Source organism: Falco rusticolus, chromosome 11 (assembly GCF_015220075.1).
Source record: "Falco rusticolus isolate bFalRus1 chromosome 11, bFalRus1.pri, whole genome shotgun sequence".
Taxonomy (NCBI): domain Eukaryota; kingdom Metazoa; phylum Chordata; class Aves; order Falconiformes; family Falconidae; genus Falco; species Falco rusticolus.
In genome coordinates this window covers 19,323,197-19,349,217 of record NC_051197.1, presented here as the reverse complement: position 1 = coordinate 19,349,217, position 26,021 = coordinate 19,323,197, and the positions used below count along the sequence as shown (strand labels likewise).

At 39.1% G+C, this 26,021-nt stretch overlaps 1 protein-coding gene across 3 annotated transcripts in view; it reads right to left on the bottom strand.

Annotated features, from left to right (window-relative positions):
- FNBP1L (formin binding protein 1 like) overlaps positions 1 to 16,987 on the bottom strand; it is a 59,551-nt gene extending 42,564 nt beyond the window's left edge. For 2 of the 3 annotated variants that reach the window (XM_037403858.1, XM_037403855.1), the window contains exon 1: positions 16,552 to 16,736. In XM_037403858.1, coding sequence (XP_037259755.1) covers positions 16,552 to 16,575 — 24 coding nt within the window. In that variant the 5' untranslated portion in view covers positions 16,576 to 16,736. Of the gene's footprint in view, positions 1 to 16,551 lie in introns of all 3 variants that reach the window. The other variant, XM_037403856.1, reaches the window with a different exon arrangement.
- Between the last annotated feature and the right edge of the window lie 9,034 nt (positions 16,988 to 26,021).

Here is a 26,021-nt window from a genome sequence, read left to right as displayed (position 1 = left end):
AATGTCAAAATTAAAAGGTAGTTCAGCAGGAACCTACCTTCTGCAGTTATTTCCTTCCTGAGTAAATTAATAAAAATACAAGGGTATGCACACTGAAATACAGTGCAGACCAGAAAGGTACAGATAAACAAGCATCCAATCTAGGTATCTTACCTGTGATTGAAACAGAAGCGCCTTGGACACTTTTTCCCTCTCATGATTTCTCAGGATCATTTTTTAAATATCTTCTAATCTGGTTTTTCATCTCCTGTCCATATGCTACTTCCCTTTTAATGCCTTCTTCAAGCCTCTTTTGCACAATTTACCCTACTGACCTAACTTCACCGTTTACTCAATAGGCAGATACTGAGAACATTTTCTGTGCCCTGATCAAGAAACACTTTGGGTAACCAATTTAACAGTATCTTAAGCACTATGTTAATTCTATACTCCATGCAAAGCAGCTTGTTCCATTGATGACAACCACAGAAAAAACACTAGTGTAGTAACTGATTGGTAACACTGAAAAGTCATTAGGAAAGAAACCTACTAAATGAGAAATAATAAAGAGCAGAACAGTAAAAAAAAGTGCTTAACAATATACTGGAGATGTAGTTCAAAATTCAATTGCAGTTCAACACAGTAATTCACTATGAATCATAGTACTTCCCTTTCAAAATCCAGCTCCAACCAAAGAACCCTATAAAACTAACACTCCTTACTACGCATCAACCTGTAAGTAGAAGAAAGCGGCACTGTCTTTTTCTTGCCTGAAGATGTGGAACCTCTCAGATTTTGTGTCACTGCCACATCCCATTCTTTATTTCCCATATGGAAAGCCCTGCTATTTGTAAATTTCTTCAACATGAAGTACTACTCGTGTCTTTACTAAGTACTCATTTCACTAAGTCCTCAGGGAATTAGAATAGAAAAATATTAAACAATAAGTGATAAATCTCAGTAAATAATAAATGTTCTAGGAACTGTCATAAAATGCTACATAAATTCTGAGAAACAGCCTCAAATACTGAATAAAACATGACATAATGACAAAACCACAAAACTGTTTCTTTTACACTGAATAAAACTGTTACGTCTTTTCTTACTACATTTACTATAAAACTGAAACCATTTAATTGCATATGGGAGTTCCAACTTTGTTTTTTTAACATTATGAGCTTGATTGAAGACCCACTGAAAATCTGTGTTTCATATCTGGGAAGCCTTAACACTTTATATCCCAGCAAAAACATTTTCAAATCAGTGACTAAAGCATGCTAGTTTGTAATCAAAAACACATCAGGATTTTGTGGGAGAAAAAATTATAAAGTGCCTTTGCCCTAAACATCTCTTTTTCTATTTCATAAATCATTACATACCAATGTGTAAAACCATGCCTATCCTTCAGAAAGAAAATAAACAAAAACAAAATAAAAATTAATCAGTAATTTTCTTATCTGTGTCAATACCTGAATTCAATGCATCTTTAGTATATAACAGGAAATTAAAGCCACTCCTCAGCCACTCATTTTTTCTGAAGAGAATGATTTCAGAAGGAAGAAAGCAAGAAAATCTAAAGAGTTTAAAGATAGCTACGTATCATTCCCGTGAAGGAGAACAGTCATAGATGGTTTTTGTTTGTAACTATTGTCTCCATAAACCTCAGACAAACACCAAATATTATTTAAAACGTTCAAAACATCATTTATCAAAATATGTTTGACTAAATTTTGAATGTTCTTCTGTATCACAAAACAGTCACATAAAGGATTTATTTCCCAAATGCTTCAAAATGCTTGGTAAGAATAAGCAAAATTATTACACAGCAGAACGGGCAATTCACACTTTAAAAAATCACAAGATTTATTGTGACAGCAAAATTTGTTTTCATATCATAAAAACCCCAAACAAAATATGTAACTGATAAACTGAGATACTTGATCTTGGTACAAAAGACTATTTAATGTATTTCCACTCTCTAGCTTCAAAGTAAATTAATAAACTGCAACAAAGGTAGCAAAACTGAATCAAGTAAGTGTCAAGAATATATTCTTATCTTAACCTGCAAGCAGTATCCTGAAATACCTCTCTAGGAATTAAATCCTCAATGCCAAGTTTTTACTTCAGAATGTTAGATTTCTTTGATTGCTTTATTGTGAAGCAACTTCACTCCTGGGCGAATCAAAAATAACCTTGTACAGTCTAGAAAGATTTATACAGAGAGAGAAAAACAAAAGAGAAAGAATACTGCTTACAATTTGATCTTCCTATCTGGAGGAGTCATCCAGAGAACTAGATTTTAGTCCAAGTCATTTAAATGAACGTAATCCTAATGATAATGGCAGGAAACACAGGTTAATTCTTGGCATGTCTTAAATTGAAGATAAAAAAGAAGAAAAGCCTATACTGTAATAAAATTTATTTTCAGTTCTGGAAGTTATATTGGACTTGGTTTTATTGTAATTTTTAAAAACTCAGGTTTTGAATTAGGTGATACATATGCAGGAACCAACTCATGTGAGATGTGCTCAGCATTAACACACATTTTGCATCAGTCCATTAGGCTGGAAATACTCATTTAATACCAACCTGTTGCAAAGGTTTTTTGTTTGGGTTTGTGTGTGTGTGTGTGTTGGTTGGGGTTTTTTTGTTACTTACATATAATCCAAAATGTTTATGCCTCTCAGGAACATATACTAGGACAAACACATAGTAAATACTTGAATCTCTAGTATTCCACAAACTGGATCACTCACACAATAATCAAATATATAATCCAGTTCATAGATGCAATCACTAGAAACAAGACACCAATTTTAAAATAATTTAATAGTCTCTAAACTACTGCAGTTCTTGGCATCCATCTTTATAGTTGTCACCATCATTAATTTAATTTGTTCTACTTGCATTTTTAAATCATGCTGAGATACAATATACTAATATATCTTAATAATCATACTTTTAAATAAGCCTATATGAAGTGCTTTGTTTGATACAGAACTTTGTTACTCACAGGTATTACAAATATCTCACATCAAGCATTCCAAACTCAACAACAAACTAAAATGTTACTCAAAATATTTTTCCCCGTGCCACAAAATAGTTTTTCCCCATTTCAACAAACAAGTGGAGATATTACAAAACACACTTATCACATCTGCATCGTCATCTCTGATTTCCGAATCTGTGTATCTTAGAAACAACTCTATTACTTTATACAACTGTAATGCTTAAACTAACAGCTTTTTTGCAATAAAATGGATGCAATAAGTAAAGAACTCAAATAGAACCAAGCAGATTCCCAGCAACTATGGCAGAATACTGAATAGCAGTAAAACTGGACCACAACATCAATAAATACACAACTAGTATATAAATACTGAGGTGAAATCAAGCACGTAAGATCACGGAGAAAATACTCAATAAGGACTTGTTTTTCAAGATATAAATTAGGATCCCTAATATTAATGCAGGGTAACAGCATACCAAGTGTAATTCAAATTAACTACTTACAGCTGAAACAGTAAACGGTTTCCAGCCAGATTAATGTAATTGGATGAGCTGTACTACCTTCTGTGTCAGCTAGTATTAAATACGGCTTTGCTGGAAATATCTTGTCATATACTGTCCTTAAGGGTTAAAGCCAAAAGATAAACTCAGAAACTGCACATTAAAGCACTATATAAAACCTATCTACCATTGTTCCTACTCAAAAAAGTTAAAGCAATGACTGCTATTGAGAAGTGTTCTTTGCTGGAAATACTGGTTATGAAAGCCTGCTGCAGCATTAACATGGAAGCCTTCGGTAACACCTTTTTAAATAATGCGATGTTTTATACCATATAACTGAGATAAACCACAGCTCATACAAAGCCCAGAAGAAAACAGAAAGCATGCCATACTGCAAAAGACCTTCTCAGAAATAACTTTACATAACCGGTACTTCTTCATTGCTAACTTGCAATGCTAACTCTTTGTCTACTTTCCTCATAAAACAGAAGTTAATACTAGGCAGAAGACAGAAACTTACACTGTTGAAGCAACTGAATGAATTGTAACTCTTAAGAGATAAAAGACTATGAATAGAAACAACAAAAGACGATAGTCTAAAACTAAAAATGGAGCAAGTAAATTATTAGGAACTTCTATCAAATAAAGGTAAAAACCCTTGTTTTCATGAAAAAAGAAAAGCAGAACTTCATGGCAAAAAATTGCTTAGTATGTTAGGGTGCCATTTCATGGAGCTCATGGAGCATACTTACTACTGCATTAGCTTTGTTTAGTAGCAGAGAATATTGAAAGGATCCAACTTCAAGCAAAGCCTTAAACTCTTTACTTATGACAGGAATATACAGATTTTTATTTAGATTTTTCAAGTGCCCTCATCAGCTCTCTACAAAACACAATAACATCTCAAAATAAAATGGTGTCTTGCCACAAGGTTACACTGCATACTATATTCCTTTGAGGTAACTGAAATCAACTGGAAATAAACGAAAAATTTGCAAAATGCTCTCAAAGAAGTGCTCTAGAACTCATCACTTAATGAACAAAAACCTTTTTACACCATATGAAACATTGTTTTATGTTGATTGCTTTAGGATGGATGAAGCCTGCCGAGTGTTCTGTCCTTCCTTTGTATTTTATTATTGTGACCAATAACAAGACAAAAAACCCCAGAAGTTTAAAAAAATGCATCACTCATTCCTCAATATATATAGCCAGAACTGAAAAGAATGTATTCCACAACAGACTTACAGTGAAATGAATTACTCAAATGTTATCTATAAATTCACTGAGTTTATTAACAAGTTTGAGAGTACACTGTATTAAGAGAAATTAACAATCTAAGAAAGCCAGGAAGAAACAACATTATGTAAAATTATGCTGTCTTCCTAACAGAGTAACCGGTACCCGTCCTGAAAGTATCACAGACAACACCAAACACCTATCAGGTTAACTTGGTGATACAGGAGCCTGATCCTCTTCCCACAAATGACCAGAAGTCAGCAAAAAAATTTTCCAAATAACCTAATGAAGAAAAACAGTCATGGAAGCCACAAGCTTCAGGTTTGACCTACGGTCTGATTATGCCTGCATGATAAAAGTTTGAAATGCCAAGTACAAAGTACTAGAAACAGTCTATCAAGATCGTAAGAAACATTTACATATATGGCCTTTTGTTAGAAATCCACTGTTCTCAGTTTCCCAGCATCCAGTATAGATAAACTAGTAGCAGTACTCCCATCTAAGGTCTATATAAAGATGAAACAACAGCCCTCCTTTCAGAATTAAAACTTGACATTGAAACTTGTGTTTGAAGCACTGATATTCCACGGTATCTAGTTACTGAAAAAAGCATGAATGCCAGCCATTCACTACTATCACCTTCAGTTGATTACATAGTTTCCCCAAAATTGCACGGCATTTTATACAAATGATGTCAAGATGTGTTCATTACACAGCCCACAATTATAGCCCCACAGTATTAAATCACAACATGGAAAAATGTTTTATTTAACAATAACTAAGCATAAATATCACTAGCATCTCATCTTTAAGACTTTATTTTAAACCTGTAAGAAAATTACTTCAGTTCAACTATTGAAACTTCAGTGAAACCAAATTATATCCCCTCAGAACCAAAGTAACTGAAAGTCACCGGGTGCTACGCCACAAAGAGCAGCTAGCACACAGCCTGTCATTGGGTTTGTTTGCACTTACCAAGGTTTTACAAGACTCCAATTCCAATCCAGTGATTGAATGTTTCTTCCAGTAGAAACTTCTTAGTTAGACAAAACTACTCCTACCTCACTATTTCCCGCTCAGGAATGTGTAAGATAAAGCTGAAACTCTGGGAATCACACTTGTATCTTTCAAGGGCTAGGCTAGTGCCAGAGGAACTGCAACACTGCTCTGAGGAAGAGACAACCATTACACTCCCTCGCACCAAAGTAAAATGTTTCTTAAAAAGTCATTTAAGAAAGTTGTCCTTATTAGAGAGTGATCAGTCACGAGAAAACTTTATCAGAGCCTCAAACTCAGGGAGAAAGGTTAAAAAAATGTAGGTTATATGAGTGCAATACTACAGCAGGAATGAGAATGTGACAAGGAACACAAAAGGCCTCGCAGCTTTTACAAAACAAAGCACCAATCAAGCTAAACCAAAACAAATAATCCACAACCCTTACTTCCGTAGTCTCAAACCCAAAGACTTAATCAGACCGCCACACCTCTTGCTACAGAAGCAAATATTTGAGTATCATACAAAGAGTCGAGATACTTCACAAAATTGCCTGGCTTGCTTCACATGGTGACATTTCTATGCAAGTTTCATGGAACTATACTTCTACATTCATTCCCCTTGCATTACTTATGAAGTAGAAAAATCCCAGGCATTTGGATTTGCCTTGCAAGTTACTATTTACTTTCAAGAAACAATTTTTTTCTCTTTTTAAAAAATGCCATCTACTTAGATATGAGACCTAACCAGACACTCTAGTCAGGTTTTTCCCATTTTATTATCACATGCTGAAGAACCTTTCAACACAAGTTCATCCTTTCCCCTCCTCCAAACAAATTTGTAACATCTTGACCATATTACACAGATCTCAAATGTCATCATCTACTGTTTAACAAATGTCCCAGATAATAATAAACATAGCTATGAAGACAAAACTTTTAATTAATAGATTTAATTTAAAATCATTTGAGAGTAAAATCTGCACCATTCATAAACCCAAGTATAACCTATATCCTTGTTCTACTAAATCCCAGTTTACAGCAAAACCCATAAGCCTAAAAGAAATCCCATTAAATAATTAAAGAAAATAACAAAGCATGGGTAATTTTTGCTCATTTAAATAATACAGCACAACAACTACAATCTACAGGTAGAGCCAGGGAGCTTAGATGCAAAGTGGTAACTCAAGATATACTGCACATTTAACCACAGAAACACACTGGAGGGGCCAGACAGGGTGAAAAAGAAAACCTGTACCTTTCCTTTCACCTGAGCACTTAACTTCTTCCCTGAAACTCAAATCTATGTTCTATCCTAAGACTTGCTAACAATTTCTACACTATCTTTTTTGAAAAACCAGGCTCCTTCTAACCATTCCAATAGCTGCAATCTTTATCCACGCTCTATCCATCCAATTTCTTAATTACAGCAACACCCTCTTCTCTGCTATTGAGAGATCATCACTTCACTCACATTGGTTTCTTGAGTGTTATCTCTCCCTGTCTCCTTGCATCCTTCTCTATCGCATCAAACATGAGCTTCTTAACCTCACTTTCAAGGGCACTGCAGGCTGATTCCAGCTCTATTACCTCATTATAGCAAAGGATTACTGTTTTCTTTTCATGAGACTCCAACACTCCCTTGCATATTTCAACAAGTATTTCCTGCATCCTTTTAGGCTGCTTATGCGCTAATCCCCTGCAAACACCACAAAGGTCCACCCCGCTGCTATCCTTTGCTTGCAAGGCTTACCTAAAGAAACAGTTAAGATGCTGCCCTTGGGATCACTGCCCGTCATGCTGAACAGTATTTGGGTTTGCACACTGACATGTGGCAGGATCATTAAAAGACCCATCTTCTGCTGGAATTGAAAGTTAGCTGAATTGGGGCTGGTCTTTATACTCTGTATTTGTACAGAACGCAGCACAACACAAACCTGCTATGGGACTAACAGTTCTAGCACTATATAAATACAAGCAAAATACACTCCAACTATCGATTACAGATGTCAAATACCCTAAACATTTCTCTCATTGCAACTGACTTCATATAGTGGGGAAAACTGCAGGACAACAACTAGACGTTGTAACAGATAGCTGAACAGGGACTTTTATACACTTGTTGTAAGAAAAAAGAAAAAAAACTGTTAGGCATTAGAAACATTACAGCTCTACCAGAATATTCCTCTGGTGCAGAAAGCCAGCTGCACCATAGCACAGGTATTGCCCTGGGTTCACGCATATCAATTATTTTCCTACTGACAGCCACAAGAAAACACTGTGCCAGCTAGAGCAAATGCTTATTTGAAAACATCATTAGAAAAGCGAATCATTGTTTACCTTCTTTGAAAGAAATTAAGCACCTGAGGGAAAACCAAAGTGTGCAAGAAGCATACCCACATTCACAGAAACCCTCCTCCGCCAACCAGAATTTACAAAGTGAGGCTTTCACATCCACCTGAGTTGGGCACCCGTCGTAAGAAAAAAATCCAGCAATCAAATGCTGTCTTTCCAAAGGACATACATAGCACATAAAGGTCCAAAAGGCACACCCATTGTCATCACCTTCACTCACATCTGGTTCCCCCATATATGCCAAAAGTAAGACTGCCTCTCAACTCTCCAGTGCAATTGCTGTCATATTTCACAAGTTCTTCAGTACTTAAATTCAAGTGGATGCCATTTCATTGCACAATGTTGAAAAACAAAATTGTTTACTTAATATGGAACTACAAAAAAGCTTGTTGTACTATTTTTTGTGTACCAGCTGATGAGAAGTGATTTGCACAGCACCTGCCTCCTGAACAAATACTTGCTAAGCATTAAGCATTACATGAATAGACACTGCAAAATGGTGAACCTTCCTGTTAGTACACAGCAGATTTTACCCATTCAAGTGAAGAGTTTTTAAATGGTTACTTTGAGTAGCAAGTCCGATCAAAGACAATCAGAACAAGTTATTAGAATCCATTGCTTTTTGTGTTTTGCTTCTAACATTTTAAAACATTATACTGCTTTACACTTACACATTAAAGAATGCTGAAATATTCTACAAATGCAGATATTGTAACAATATAAGTTTTATTTAATTAAAAAATCCAAACTTTATTCCAATTTTACAACCCAACTAACAGAGACAAAAAGTAAGTTTACTTGCCCAAGACCACACAAGCATTCCACAGTAAAGGCCAAGAAAAATTCAGGTCTTGAGATATTAGCTCACTGTGAGACTGCACTTCTCCTTTGAAAGATATAGAAAGCGACACAACTATGTACAAACCACAACACCAGAAAGCACTTTTAGCAGTCCAATGTCCTTTTTACTGTAAATAACAAAGCAGAAGCTCAGTTCTAACTAAAAAAAAAATAATCAAGGAAAAGGTATTCATGAATCTCACATGTCACTATTTCAGATTTCAATACAACTGAAATTAACAAAAAAATAAGTACACCTGAAATTAAGCCCTTTCTTGTCACTTGGCAGGAAATACAGTACTGCTGCCACTCCTCTCTTAGAATAGAACTTGTAGTTGAGAAAAACCAGCAACTCAGACTAACAAATTTATTGCAGATAATTCCATAAACAAAGTCAGTGTAGAAGGTCCACGTTTTAATGAAAACCAGAAGAATTCATTAGCATAATACTTTTTTTTGCTTCTCCTCCCATCCAGCTGAAGCACTGACATGCATCTGAAGACAAACTTCTAAACCTTCTGCCAAGAGAGCACTGGGACCGGGGTACGTAAACTCACTAGGGGCAAAATGAAACAAGCTGATTGGAATGTCAGCTTTCACTGAACAATTTGTTCACCAACGCAAGGAAAAAGCTGAACATTATCTGGACTTTGGGGATTCTTCTGCTACCAAAAAGAATTAAAGTTGCTGAAAAAGTATGCACACGTGTGCTATGAACAACAAAAAATTAATCTGAAATGTTAAAGAACTTCCCCTCCAAAAAAACAAACCAAAAACCAAACCAACAAAACCCCCAACAACCACAACAAAAACCCTCCAAAATTCTATTACTGGCTTTACCAAGCACGCTAAAAAGCTGCTCTGCAAATGTAAGGTCTGAAGTATTTAACTACTGCGTTAATAACAGAGTCTCACCCAGATCAATCCAGTGTTAAGAATTAATTTAAATACACAAATGAACTTTCAGACTTACCTCAGTAGGTCTGCAGCACCAGTGACAACTCTACACAAGCATTAACAGAAACCTCCTGTCTTCCAGTATTTACTTGTGAACTGCTGAAAGCACAAATCCCCTACTTGGACACACCTCACCAAGAATGGAAACCTGAGCACCCTGACAACACACTTTTCTCCATTTCCTCCATCCTAAGTTCCTAAGTTCCGACAGATTTGCCATTCCAAAGGATCATTATCTTGAAAGACACACACTTTAAAAAAGTCCTCTGCTAGGTTAAGATAAAAGTCCTTGCCATCTCAACCAACCTCCTGCTAGCCTCACCCAGGAAATCGAACTGCCAGCTGTAGCATCTAGAATCTTGATATAGGCAACTCTCAGGTTTTGTATTATGAGTAAGGATACTACACATGTTTTTTTACGTGACGGAAATATTTTTGCAGCATTCAGCATTTCCAGATTAGTGAAGTCCCTCATATATTCACACAAACTTCCTTGAAGAGCACAAACATACATAAGTGGGACCATAAATAAAAACAGATGCCATTTTAATAGATATCAGGTGATAAACAGTTTTCAAAACTGAAAAAATACTTTCTAAACAGATACTCAAGGGCACAAACATATGCCTTCTTAAATTAAATTATGTTCAACCTCAAAACCAAACTGATAAAGTCTCAAGCCAATGACTCACCCCTTCCTGGAAACATCAGTAAAAAAGGTCAGATGTTTATGAACCAGACAATTGCTGGAAAAATGCAGACAAACATTATTTCTAACTAAAATTTGACATAACTGTTTTCATTCCAGAGCCTGAAGTAACTACACATTCAATAGTCAAGTACTTAATCCTTACATAGCTTTCTATTTGGAAATCTCAGGGGTCTCACAAGGATGAGATAAGCTGCACCATACTCCTTGTAAAAGACTGTAGCCTCACAGCGGTTAAGCATTTTATCCAGTATCTTACCCATGACAGAGGGAATACATGGCCATCCTATGCATCTGGAAAACTCTGCAATTTCATACTTTAGCCACAAGACACATTCCTTGCACACATCTGCAGACCACAACAGCAAGAACACTGGATGAAAACAGAATCCATACCACTTGTAATCCTTGGGTTAATTGAAGGAGAAGTCTAGGAAAATAACCATCCAGGTTTCATCTCACAAACATCTACATATTAAACAGAATATTGCCTTTAACACAGTGTATGTGTTAGCACACCGGAAACGAAGTTTACACAAGATTAAGATTCAAAAGCACAGAAGAACTTCCAGATGGGATATGGTTTGATATTTACAACTGCTGACAATGTTTTTTTTAACTGGTTAAAAACACAATTTACTAGCATTAACAATACTAGTGACTACATAACCACACAGTCATATTAATTGTAGAGAAAAGTTTCTCAGTTTCAAACTGCCTTGAAAAAAATTTATTTAGCTAAAAAAAAATATCAAATTTTGTAATCTAGTAAACAAAAATACAAGAAATTATTACAACAGAAATATGCTACATAATACTTAGCTATTTTTTGAAGTCAGCTTTTCCTTATTTACATTCTGTGGATGTTTTCCATACAATTAAACTTGGTAATTTCTAAGATTAGACAACATCACACAAATTTATCTTCTTCTACAAAAAGAGAACATGATTTTAAAACAAGAAGGAAACAATGTCTGAAACAGGCATCGAAAGCGTAAGAGAATTTTTAACAGCTTTTGAAAAACTACTGAAGCAACTGAGAATTATTTAATATTTTTGTAAATAGAACTTGGGTTTAGGCATGGAATTAATTTTGTTTAAGGAAAGATTAAAAGAGCACATCACCAAATATACTTTGATCTTTCTTTGGTCCAACATAACTCATTTCCAAAATAGTATTCTACACTGCCAGTGGTTTCTTAATTATAAAAGATGGCGTGCATCTGGCCCCCAAGGAGCTCACAACAATAGTATCATTAAAACTTCTATAGCCTTTTTTTTTAATCATGAAATCTTCACACAAAAGCCCTCAGCAAAATTTCTGCTTTAAATATTTATCAAGAGGTGAGAAACAGATGGTTAGACTGGTTTTACAGACTGAAAACGCTCTGACATGGTATTCAAACTCTTTTTCTGCCAACTGCTATTAAGGGGTTCAGAGGTTCGAAAGACAGAATGTGCATCAGAAGTTGAAAAACATCCTTCCTGATTTTTTTTAGAGACAGCACAAACCCTTTAATTAATTTCCAAGGAAGCCACTTCAGACTGCCAATCACAGTTTTACTTGTCTCCACTCATTAAGCCAAGAACTTCATTATCAACTATCTTCCAGTCTCCAAAGCACAGCGAGCCTTTAGAATCAAAGCAACTGTACTACATATTCAATTTAGCTGCATAAAAACCCAAGACAACAATTACCAGATACATTTTGTTAAATATTCTACGCTAATGTTATTTGTACACTTTACGCCCATCACAAAAGGAACTCCAGATGTACAGAAACATACACACTGAACAGATGCTCATGCTGTGTAGATTCTTTAACATATCATAATCCATCATTTTCATCTCCAAATGTTTAGTTACTAAAAAAAAAAAAAAAATCAATTTTAGTTCCATTCACCTATTCTTGCCTTAGATATGGCAGCTCAGTTTGACAAAAGTCAGACGGGCGCCTTACAAAGCAAGTACACAAGTCTGCCCAGGACTCCAATGTGTAAACCCTCTCACTGCCCATGAGGTGAACAGAAGCATGCTGTATCTGAAAAAAGCATGTTAAAAAGAAACTTAGAACTCTGAAAAGTGTACTGTATCTAAATAAACAGCAACAATTTTTTATTACTAATGAAGTACAACGATGCTACTTTGCAATTACGTGCCCCCTTTCATGAGACAATTACTGCTTTACAAACATTACCTAGGAAAAAGTTCAGTACTACAAACAGGTAAATTTAGCACACAACAGTCAAATTCTCAGAAAACATAATTTCAACTCGATTACAGAAGACTAGACTTCCCAGTTCTCACTACTGTTCTAACCATTAAGAGAATATTACCACGCAAGGCAGTTCACCGGAGTATCTTAGTTTTTGTGTGGATATACCATAAAGAATATGCTGCAGAGTGACCACAAAGGTAACTGCACTGATGAGAATAAAACTGTTTGTGGAATAATACTTCCAAAATTGATCAAAATTTTTTGTTGTGATAAAAAAGCATAAAAGGGGAACATATTTACACAGCATAGAAAACGTAGAATGAAATGGTTCTAATGACAGGATGGCTTAAATGAATCAACATTTTACTATTAATTGACATAATTTCATACAATGCTATCAAAGGAAACACAACAGGGAGCATGCTGTTCAGCCAGGACATACTGAAAAGCACAAAGTGCTTCAGCCTACTCAAGACATGCATGTTTTGGCCAATGCACATCCACTTCAGAGAATGGTGGTGTACTTAGCAGCTACAGAATATAAAGAATTAGAAAATACTGGCCCATCAAAGAAAATCTTTCCGTTGTCACATTGCTGATGTAACCATTTAATTAGCATATGCATAATTTCAACACTAGAACAACCATATTAAATAAGGACCATATAAATACCAGATAGAAGTTGCTTCCCTCATCCCCTGATTTTTCTTCTGGCTCCTTGTCTCTAAATCCATCCATGCATAGTTTTTACTTTATCAGAAATAGCGTAAAGCGTAAGACTCCAGGGGGAAAAAAATATAATCAGAACTGTAAATCAGCATAAAATACCAATAAAAAGCATGAAAAGATACAATTTGATAAGGCAGGATTAAGGAGATATTAAAATACCTGACACAAAATCACCGAATCTGCCTCAGTAAATCAGCAAAGCCTACACACGTATTTGCAAACTTTCTAAAAAACTATCATGTAGATACCAGTCTTAATACTAAAAATTTCCACTTTATGACTACAGGTGCAAGCGCTAATGAGGGAGAGTTTTAGGTTCAACGAGGTCTCCAGAAAACGTGTGCAGCTCTCCACAGCTGGTGACCCTTAACACCATGATTTCCTAGTACCCTGCTGCCATTAGCAAACCCGGGGCAGCTTGGGGTGCCTTCTGAAGCTGCACTGATGCTAGCAACAGGGAATGATGAGCTACAGTGGAACACACATCTAACGGTTTATTTACTCCTTGTTCAGAGCCCTGTCTTTGAAGCTTCACAAATGCTGGTTTTCCTTGTGTTTTTAACCTACGTTTAAGCTAATTTTTAATGAGTTTTTGAAATTATTTTTAATCTTTATTTGCTCAACACAAGTTGTTTAAACAACTAAGGTTTGATATTCTTCTCAACCTGTAAGAGAAACACTGAATATTTTTCCAACTAAGAAAACAGTCTGCTTTGTAACATTAACAGATTTTTCTAAGTATGATTAGCTTCAACAGAAAAAAAACAACCCATTTAAAAGGTACACTTTGAAGTGAAAACTTGTACTGTCACGGTCTAGTCATATAGTTACAAACAGACCATTTTATGCATAAGTTACCTCATTAGTGTAGAGTTGTAGGCATCGCCTGGTATCAAGCAAAAAGATGTATTAAATTTCGCTGACTTAAAACTGTTGCAGTAAATCTTTTAGCTTAAAATTCTGGCATTATTTCTTCAAAAGTAACACGTAAGAATTAGTGACTTAGGAAAAAAACCCATATAGTACGTCTAGATAAAATTCAACTAGTTTCATAAGACTGTGAATGAAACGCCTGTCATTAGAAGGAAGTCTGAGGTCAAAATCCACCTTTTTGTATATGTTCCTTAAGCACATAAGGAAGATAAACACTTTCTTACAAATCTGAATACAAGACAGACTACAAAACCTTAACTATCATTTACAAGCTGAACAAAGAAAATAGAGGCTCTAAAAACGAACTGAGATCAGTACGCTAAAGCGCTGTTTCCTAAAGTGATACATACATAAGTGCTTACAGAAAATTCAGGACTCCCCTAAAATGCAAAACCCCACTCTTCCAAAACACTGACCTACAACCTCTCATCTGAAGTATATACAAGCACAAGCTACAAAGACACACTTGGGCTACCAGTATAAATCATAGCTTTTACTTACTCCTTACTCTTAATATTACAACAGTTTAATATTTCAGTTTTGTTACAGCAGCGCTCTCAGTACTTAACAAGCGCATTTTATCTGAATTCTCAACATGCCTATAAATCCTAGTTAAGGTGCTGTAGAAAGCACTACAGTAACCCCTAAATACAGGCTTCTCCACGTAGTGCATTTGATGAAATGCTATTACGTCTTCATTTTGCATAGCCAGACAGGAATTTATTCAAGTGGCTTCAGGAGCTCCACTGGCCCAGCTCCTACAGCCCCCACCTACACCCTCAGTGCAATGCCACCCTGCCTGTGGCTCCCCAGCTCACCCGGGAAATAGGCGTCTCTGTGCTGAGCAATCTCCGCTCCTCTAGCGACCAACAGCCCTATGCTAGAATCTACTGATAGAGGAATTTAAATCAACTTCAAAATTAAAAAATAAAATAAAAAAGGTATAATACTAGGTACAATTTAAGGGTTCTTGACTAGACTCCAAGCTGCAACGTTTAGCCTTCTATAATTACTTTTTTCTGAGCCTAAGTATCCGTGCTTCACAATGTTTAAAAGCAAAGAAACGAAAGGCAGGCAGCATTTAAAACGGGGCCGTTAAACCCTCGTTACCAGACTTTTTTTGCCTAAGCTTTCCCACGATCGGTGTCAGCTCCAGTTATAGCTGCAGCAGCAGGAAATCTGACAAAGAAAATAAAACATCCCACAGCTGCCTGCGAGCAGACATCGCTGTGTTCGCTGGGGCAGATCCCCCGGGAAAAGCCCCTTCCCTGCTGCCCTGGGCACACCCCAGGAGCCCCGGCAGGAGCGGGGGTTTCAGAAAGCCCGAAGGCCACGCAGACAGCGGCGCGCAGGGGCCGTGCCTCCCCGCTGCCAGCTCTTCGGGCTTAAAAGAATTTAATGCTGGGCAGCGTCCCGGGGTGCTCCCGGAGACAAAGCCGTGTAGGAGCTGCTTCCAGTTAGGGAGGCCGCGCAGGACGCGGGGCTCGCAGGGCGACCCGGCGGCTCTCGGGAGGGGAGCGGAGCGGCCCCGCCGCCCAGTACGGGCCGCTGCCCCCGGCAGAGGCGCGCCGGGACCCCGCCCCGAGCCGCCCCCCCCCCCCCCCCCCCGAGCCCGCCGCCGGCCCCCGCCGCCCCGCACCGTCCCCTCGTCCGCCCCGAGGGAGGCGGCGGGCGCACACAAAGAGGCCCGACCCGCCGTGACCGTTACCGGGCGGAGGGCGAGGCGGCGCGTGCCCCCTCACACACACACCCCGCCCCCCCCCCCGCCGTGAGCGCCATGGCCGCGCGAGAAGGCACGCGCTCACCCACACCCCGGACGAGGCGCTCCCCGACCCGCCGCTCCCGCCCCGCCTCAGCTCCCCCGTCCCCGCCGCGGCCGCCACCGCCCTCCGCCGCCTCCAGCCTCCCCCCACCCCCAGACCGCCAGCCGCCCCCCGCCCCGCCCGGTGCGCGCCACCCCAGCGTCGAACAAAGCGCCCCGGCGGCCGCCTCGGCTCCGGCCGCCCCGCGCCTGCCCCGGGGAAGCCGCCTCAGCAGACAAGGGGAGGCGGCGAATCCCAGACACAATGAGAGGCGAGCCGGGACTCACCCACAGCTCCGTGCCCCAGCTCATGGCTGCTTCGCGGGCAGCGCCGGCTCCAGCAGAGGCGACGGCTGGGACCAAGCGTCGGGCGGCGGCCGGAGAGGAGGTTCCGCCGGGCAGGGCCGGTGCCCCGGTCACTGGGGAGAGGCGGCGGCGGCGGCAAGCAACGACGTCGCTCCCAGCTCCAGCTCCGCCTGGCGCGGGGAGGGGGCGGCCGCGGAGGAGGCTGGGAGAGGGGCGGGCCCGCCGGGCGGGGGACGGCGCGGGGAGCGGCGGCACCGAGCCGCTGGCGACCGCGCACGGCGGGAGCCGGCTCCCGGCGCCGGCTGCGTCGTTACTCGTTAACGGGGAGGAGGGCGCGCGGCGGAAGGCGGCGGCGAGGCCGCGGTGCTTTGTGTGCCGCCCGGCTGCGGGGCCTCCGCGCTGCCCCGGGAAAGCGCTGACTCACGGCCGGCGGGGCGGGCCCGCCCCCTCCCACCGGGCGCGGCGGCGGCGTTGGGTGGCTGTCGCGATCGGCCTGTCACCCCACAGGTGTGTTAGTCCGCCATACATCGGGAAGTTCGGAAATGCGAGGTGACACCAGAGGAAAAACAGCCTCGTGTGATGATGCAGCTGGATGAACCCCGTCTTCGAATGGCTGTTACAAGGAACAGCAACTGGAACAGGGGTGTGAAATCCTCCTCAGGGGGTATTTTTTTCCACCAAAGTGAAGCTACTAACTGGAAGCAAAGGCTTTGAAAGTCACCCAAATTAAATTGCCCTCCACCGGCAACAATTTCTGGATCTCCCTCTCATTTTTATAGGTTGCAATAAAAAAAAAAAAATCAAGCGAAAATACTGCTGTCTTGAAGTCCCTGTATCTTGAAACAAAAATGACTTAAATCCAATCATTTTTTTCATTGCCAAGTCACTTTTCAGGTAATGTTCCTTCGCATCATGCATATTTCAGGTTTAGTCGTATTTTCTGTATGAAAGGAATTGCAAATTCTTGTAGATAGTTATGAAATTACTGTATTACAATAACATTAACATTAGAATTCATCAAAATAAGCAGATAAGATCACAGATGGACAACGTGATTTCTGGAGTGAAATGTTTAAGCCAGCCACATCACATGAGAAATGCATTGGGGTCTGTGGGGATCCACAAAACAAATACACGTACCAATGCTGCAGTGGCCCACATGGATGTTTGAGGAAGCCAGACTCTGAAGATTCAAATCCACACTTACAGCTGAATTCTGACACGTTAATTCAGTTTGTAGATTGCATGCATTACTGAAAATATTCACCACGCAGAACACATGTCGAGGATTCAGCTAATGAATCCTCAGTAAAAAAAAGCAGAAATAAATACTAAAAAAATGAATAAATATATACTTGAATTCACACAACTTAGCATACCTTTCAGGATTAGGAAAAAAATAATTCCCATTAAATGCTGTAAACTTTAACCAACGTTTTGCATTGCCAGCAGTTTGCCACACACATTTATATGACTCTACAAATATAATCAGATATAATGAGATAACCTGGTTCAAAACATAATTAACTACAAATTAAGAGAATTTGCTCATTTTATATGCTTTTTAATATATCTCAAATATCTATGCTCTAACTTGCTGCTTATGTGTCATAATTTTAGAAAGAAGGATTTCAAAATGTTTAACAACACATTCATATTTTACTGTGCCTTAACCAAGGCTTATAAATGCACCCAACAATCTGGGCATCTGGGCGCGTTTGGTTTTGGCTGCCTGATTTGGATTTACTTTTTTTTTTTTTTTTGTAAAAGCATAATTTTTAGAAACAAAGTACACTGAACCTTTAAACACGGGGTGAGAGTCCTGACCATTTAAGTGAATTAGAAATTTGCTGGTGGCTTCAAAAGTGCCAGGATTTTTCACTTTCTGATCACTTCAGGAGAACTCACCTTTCCAATTGTTTCAGCTTAGACATCTAAAAATGAACCTTAAAAAGCCTTCAACCTTAGAAGCCCTAATGATGTATTGAAAATTAATCTCCTGCAAAATGGATCCTAAATTCTAGATCTATGAATCTAGAAGCTTTGAAAATCAGGCACTTAATTGGCACTTGAATTTTAAATACTCACTGTATGCAAAATAACATCAAGAGAGTTTCAACATGTAATATTTTATGTGTGGATATATATATTGATATTTGTGGTTGGTTGATTGATACCTGAATACTCACATTCTTTTACTTCACTCTAATTTAAGAATTAACTAATTACTCCTATTTCTGCAAAATGTGCAAGGTCAGCATTCTCAATATGGCAAGATTTGTTTTCAATTCAGAGCAATATAAATTGAATGTTTTATGGTGATCTCTAGCCATTTTAGGAGAAGGAAACTGGTTTGCATCATAGGTACCTAAATACAATACCTAGCTTCTCAATAATGATTGAGAAGCCTAATTCTAGCTGACGAGGGGTGTTCCCAGGAAAAAGAGGGATCCTTCTTTCCATGCAGCTCTCTTCAAAAAACATCTTTACAAGCCCTAGGGTAAAGCATCAGGAGCTAGACCATGTTGCAGAGATTCTGGGTAACTTCACAACCCCCAGAACAGGTTGAAAGGCTGCTCTGAAATACTGTGAAATGGGGTGGGTGTTACCACAGCAGCCTCTGGGCTATTCCTACCTTTTTCTAAGAGTATATGTACACTATAATGAGGAGCAATCAAAAGATACTACTGAACAGGCTTTGAACAGGCTGGCACCAGAACAGGAGCCTGTATCATTGCATTAGAGCACTGCTGCAGTCTGGCTAATTATTCATGTTCAGAGGTTAATAATTAGGCTTGGGAAGTAAGGCTGATGAGGCCAGAAGCTATACACACTAACATACACTTTCTGAGACCCAGCCTAGTGTTCCTGCATGGAAGCATGATGAGCCATTTAGCTGTGTCAGCTCATTCACAACTAACTCAGATCTTGGACCTTCACTTTGCAATGTAGAAACTCCCCTAGAGAATGAGCACAAATCTGATTCAAAGGATACAGTTCGCAATTGCCTGAGGTACTGCTGATAGCCGTTGCTTCTTCAGGTAAAGGAAATGAAACAGACTGGGGAGAGCTGGACAACATATACACTCTATAGAACACTGGTGGAACGATTGCTTCCAGTATTCATGGAAAGGCAGTAAATAATTTCTTGATCTGATCTGGACATGTTATTATTTTAAAACAAAAAAAAACAAAAGCCAAAACTGAGGTAAGCTTTTAAAGTCTTCAGGATATAGGATAAAAACTTTCATAATGCCTTTTATACAGTTTTCATATTACAGGATTCTGAAAAATTCAAATGCAAAGCCTATTTCTTGCCAACAGATTTCAGTGGCTTTATTAGTGTTTGAATTGAAATATGGACACAATTGTTTGCAAGATTGGTTTATGAATTTTAGTTTGCCTTCAACCTCTACTTCTTCCAAAAACAGAAGCACATACATATATCGGGTACATTATACAGAGATGTTGCATTTTACCTTTACTTAAACTAGGAGCCACCTCTTCATCCATAAGGACATCACCACTGATTACAACAATAAACTACAAAGGTAACAGGCTGTAAGTTAGTTAAAAAAACAAAAAGCACTTAGATAAGTTATGATGGAACCTAGAATTCATAAACAGTGTATTAATTAAGACCATGTGATCAAATAAAATTTTAACTCATTACAAATAAACCAGAAGTCTTAGCAGCACAACACTTACCATTCCAGCTTAGCAAGAAGTCTGGCACCGGTCACACCATTCGGCCCTTCTCCTGCCTAAGCACACTCTTGCTTTAGGAGATTCCCATACGTATACTGAGCAGTGCTCTCCTCCAGTCTAGCAGTTCAGGATGTGAAATGACCTAACTGTAGGATGAGGGGAAGGGTCTCCTGCATCTCCACAGGATATTGCTGGAAATTTTGTAACTAATCATTTAGAATTGTGACATTGTTTACGTTATCAGGGGTTGCAACTGGCCCTAGGCCTAGAAGTAATTAAATAAATATGACCCTACAGATTTAAATTCTTCTATTCACATCCTTAAAAAGATTAGTCTTTGGGGAAAAAAATACTTTAAAAAAATTTCACTACAGGGACTCAAGAAGACATTAAAGATGTATTTAAGTAATTTTTACACACAGCAAAGGCTTCATGATAAATGGCATTGTTCTAGTATCCTTGTAAACCATTACCATTTTCCGGAAGATGATGACAACTTATTTTTAACTTAGAAAATTTACTGTTATATTTAGCTGTTTTCCCCATCGTTGACTAATTAATGCAGGCTTTAAAAGAAAACTGCCTGATTTTATTTTTGGACTGAATCCACATCATTCCAGTTATTACAATAGTTATGTATTTTGTTAACTCTGTTCACTTCTCAACAGAATCTGTTTGAGTTTACAAGTGTACCTAAGGATATTATCTTGGCAGAACAGCAATTTGCATGATTAATTTGGAGTGGCAGAAGAACAGTCTGGAACTCCCTCTGGGCATACTTTCTAAAGAGAGAAGCAGCTTAGCTTTTCATTGCCACAAAAATCAGCAGGACCAAAAAAATTACTTCCAAATATCTCTTTCTCAGCATGAAGTGCCATTAATCCTTCTCTCTGCTAGCCAGCAGTCTTTGTCATATTAAAATTGGATATTATTTTTACTCAAGAATGAAAATGAAGTATTGCAAAAACCATTAGTATTTTCTCTTTTTTTGTTTCAAAGCCAAAATAATTTAGCTCCCTCCCCCCTTTACACATCACCAGCACTCTAAGTGCTCTAACTTTTAAAAAGATTGATAGTCATAACACCTTCATGTGGTGAGTGGGTAACCATTACTTTACAGCTCAGGAAATACTCAGAGACAGAAGAATAGGTGTCCTGACACTTCAACTTGTGCTAGGCTCTCCACACACTTCCTCCCTCACCCAGAGGCTGGTTATTTAACCACGAGCAGCTGTGTGCAAAGGGTTTGTAGCCATGCACCTGACTAGATGCTTACTTCCACTGGGTTCCTATTTCAACCATTAGGCAAAATAAACTTAGTTTTACTCTGAGTACTGATGTTTGGGGGGTGGTGGTGGTGGTGGTGGTGTTAAAGCAGAGATTTAGCAGTAAGCCATATTAGACCATACCACCTCTGCTTTGAAGAAGAAAACTGCACTTATGAGTGACCCAATTCAAATGTTTCTGTCTCTGAGTTTTTGTAGGAACTGTACCACACACACACATTCATCTTTTCCAGTTTGTACCGAAATGCACTTTATATAGCAGAAGAAAAGTATGTTCTTTTTCTCTTGTCTCAGCAAGCAAAACAGAAAGACATCTCCAGTGATCGGATAACAGAGCTGAAAGGATACTACTTACACCAGCTATAAATAGAAGGAAAATGAGAACTTCTGTCTGCTTTTGTGAAATATGCTCACTCTTTTTGCCCACACTATAGCCAAGAGCACATCTTTCTATGCCATGTGTAGCAGAGGAAACTTAGTGTCAATCAGCATCAAGTAGCCATATTTTAAGTACAAACTGCTTATTTCACAGGAATTTGCTTTTTTCTAGTGAAACAAGACCATCACATGATAATTCAGCATTTCTGTTTGATAACATACAACTGTATTCCAAGATGGAGGCTGGACAATTACAAAATGTCAAGAAATACCCATACATCATATCAAAATATGATTTTCAACTCTTTAATGCTTGCATTACTTGCTTGAATACTATAAATCCACTTGCTTTCATCACACATACTTTCAGAGTTATATCAAAACATAACCGTAAATGCCAGGTCTTTGGTACCTTAATTTCTGATACCTCCAGTTCACCTAACCCCCGTCTTCTCCATTCTCCCACAAACCCCATCCACACACACTTCCTTACATTAAAAGAACATCGAGCTGTACCTACTATGCGGTTAGGCATAGCTATGGTGAACTCTGATAGTCAAAATTTTTCATTACTGTATTATCTACAGGCATAAAGGTTATTAGTTTTGAGATAATAGCCAAAGACGAGTAGTAACTGCTACCTGCATTGATTAGCTAGCAGCGTTCGAGCAAAGCGTATGGACTGACATACTGTATCAATTCTGAAAGATGGAGAGTCTGTCCTGGTACTAACTCAAGCTGTAGAAAAATGAATAGTGGAGGAATGCATAGCTAAGGATCAGCACCATCCATCTTCAGACTTGCTAAAATGTTTTGCTATCATCTGACTTTGAATTATGATCAGAAACACAAATATATATGCAGTTGTGCAACATCTACCTTAACATTTGAACATATTGAGCATCCTGGGTTACTGTTTAATCTCATTAAAGGAGTTTTAAATTAAAACTTGTTCATGAGACATCACCGTAGACTGTAAGGTTCAGCTAACAGGTTTCAGTAGTTTCCGCGCATCTAGCTGAAACATATTTCCTGAACTTGACAGCCGCCTGCTGGCAAGTGGAAGCACCAGTATAACATAATACCAACCTGTTCCTGCTACAATCAATCAGATCCTATTTCATTAATTAAAGTATGAGTTACATTAATTTGAAACAGAGAGGGCCCAATGATCTCTCGATTGTTCTTACCTTCTATACAACTGCAGGTGGTCTGACTTCTTTACAGGATTTAATTTCAGTGGTTTAATTTCAGGTGTCCTTCCCTTGTTATTTTAAATCTGTGGTGGCTCCTCTCTTTTCTCATGGGAAAGTCCATGTCCACGCTGCATAATACCACACTTAATTACGCATGAAAAACTGTTCAAGGATCACAATCTGGAAGGAAACTCAAGAGTAATACACACACCCAAGTAAACTCTCCCTCCCACTATTAATCACTTTAAAAGAACAGGAATCGGTAAATAAATCAATAATGGGATGGAGAACACTGTGTGTTGTGCACAGAATAGATGGCCCACTAAACTAATCCATTACCTTTCTGTGTCTCCCTCTCGCATTAATAAAGATAGCTACAGATCATTTATCATTCTTGTTTGTTCCAAGTAACATTCTGATTAGAGGCTAACAGCAGAAATTTTCACGCAATCCCAAAGAAACAAAACCAAAAAATAAAAAAATGGCCTGTTCACAAAGAAACTTTATTTTTGTGACATGACATTTTTGGATCTCTATTTAACTAAATTCAAAGACCAGTGCCTGCTCTTTGGACTTCAAAGGCAGATCAAATCTCGCAGGTAGCCAAAAGAATCCTAATAAGCCTTCCCCTACCCCCACCCCTTTGTCTTACTCTTCCATTTGAGACAAGGTGAGATGCAAAGGGAAAAATGTACATGATTTCTTAAGATTCTTCTTTTCCCTCCCTAACATACTCATCTTCTAGTAGCCAGGGTTCTTCCCTTTGGATTTACTGCTACCCTGGGTACTCGCCTTATGTCCAGATCTTCTCAGTTGATGATTCATTGAAAATGAAATATACTAAACATGAAGATTCAGTTGTGTTGCTGCTACCTTTGTATCTTTAGTAGCTAGTCCACAAAAAAGTTACCATGTCACTATTTTCCATGACCTTTATTTTACACTAAAAAAATGCCCCATTTTCAGCACCAAGTAAAAAAATCTGATTGAATTTGAGGACTAAACTGCCCCTCTGGGTTGGAATATATACACCCCTGAGGCTGGTTACAAAGACATATCCTAACACAGATACATATGGAAAAACCTCTTTCAGCATTCAGCAGCTTTATTTTGCATTCATAAAGGAGAAACTTTTAAAATATGCTATTGTAAGACAGACAATACCAGAGATTTCATTTTAGGGCAAGGTATAATTCTCAATCCCTTTTTTCACATGATTAAAGCAAAACCACAGTAAAAGCCATCAATGAAACGCTCCCTCCCTCCAGGCTTGTCTGCTACTACAGCTCTTCCCACAGGACTGTGCAATTCAGGCCCTAGATCCCTTCCATAACGAAGAGAAGCCAGTTCATCATTTTCCTAAAAGAAAGGTGTGATTTGTGCCTCCGAACATCAACTAACACTTTTAAAACAGGTAAAATAACATTCTTCCACATTTTGGAGAAGATAACTCACCAACAGCAGTGACAGGCAGTTTAGCCCTGTGTTTTCACATCCTGCAGACAGAATAAATACCTTTTTCATATTCACTCAAAAATCACCCCTTTCATTTTAATGATAGAATATATTAAGATAAGCTAACTTCCTATAAAGCATTAATATTGTTTATATTTAGAACTATGTATTTAAAAACAATTTTGTAAGCAACTCAAACTGTAAAATATTTGTAGAAATTAAAATTTGACTGTTTCCAACTCGAATTTCAACACAGTAGAACATCCTGAAAATAAGAAAAGAGCAAGTTACTTGTAATGTAGCGGTAATGAGTTTAGCTGCATACAGTTTACCCAGAAACCCCAGACCATTAAATCGCCACAGGCACAGAATACCTAATACCATCAGAGAAAATGCAAGATGCATGTAAGTGCATACTTAAGAAGCAACTGTCTTTATCATAGAATCACAGAATGTTTGGGGTTGGAGGGGACCTTAAAGATTGTCTAGTTCCAACTCCCTGCCACAGCCCAGGACACCTTCCACCAGGTTGTTCAAAGCCCCATCCAGTCTGGCCCTGAACACTTCCACGGATGGGACATCACAGCTTCTCTGTGGAACCTGTGCCAGTGCCTCACCACCCTCCTTGTGAAGAATTTCTTCCTTGTATCTAATCTAAACCTACCCTCTTTCAGTTTGAAGCCATTCCCCCTTGTCCTGTCTCTACATGCCCCTGTAAAAAGTCCCTCTCCAGCTTTCCTGCAGGCCCCCGTTAGGTACTGGGAGGCTGCTGTAAGGTCTCCTCAGCCTTCTCTTCTCCAGACTGAACAAGCCCAACTCTCTCAGCCTGTCTTCATAGCAGAGGTGCTCCAGCCCTCTGACCATCTTTGTGTCCCCCTTTTGGACCTGTCCCAACAGGTCCATGTCCTCCTGATGTTGGGGGGCCCAGAGCTGACTGCAGTACTCCAGGTGGGTGTCATGACAGCAGAGGGGAGAATCGCCTCCCTCAACCTGCTGGCCATGTTCCTTTTGATGCAGCTCAGGATATAGTTGGCTTTCTGGGCTGCAAACACACAATGCAGAGTCATGTGGAGCTTCTCAACCAGCACCCCTGAGCCCTTCTCCTCAGGGTTGCTCTCAACCATTCTCCATCCAGCCTGTGTTTGCGGTTGGGGTTGCCCCGACCCAGGTGCAGGACCTTGCGTTTGGCCTTGTTGAACATCATGAGGTTCGCACAGGCCCACCTCTCGAGGCTGTCCAGGTCTCCCTGCACCGGTCCCAATACCTACCCGAGGAAAGCCACTTGTCACATTTGGACGAGTTGTTGACCAGAACTCTTGAGTGCAACCATCCAGCAAATTCCCTATCCACAGAGGGGTTGCCCCATCCATGTCCACTTTAGAGACAAGGGTGTCATGTGGGACAGTGTCAAATGCTTTGCACAAGTCCA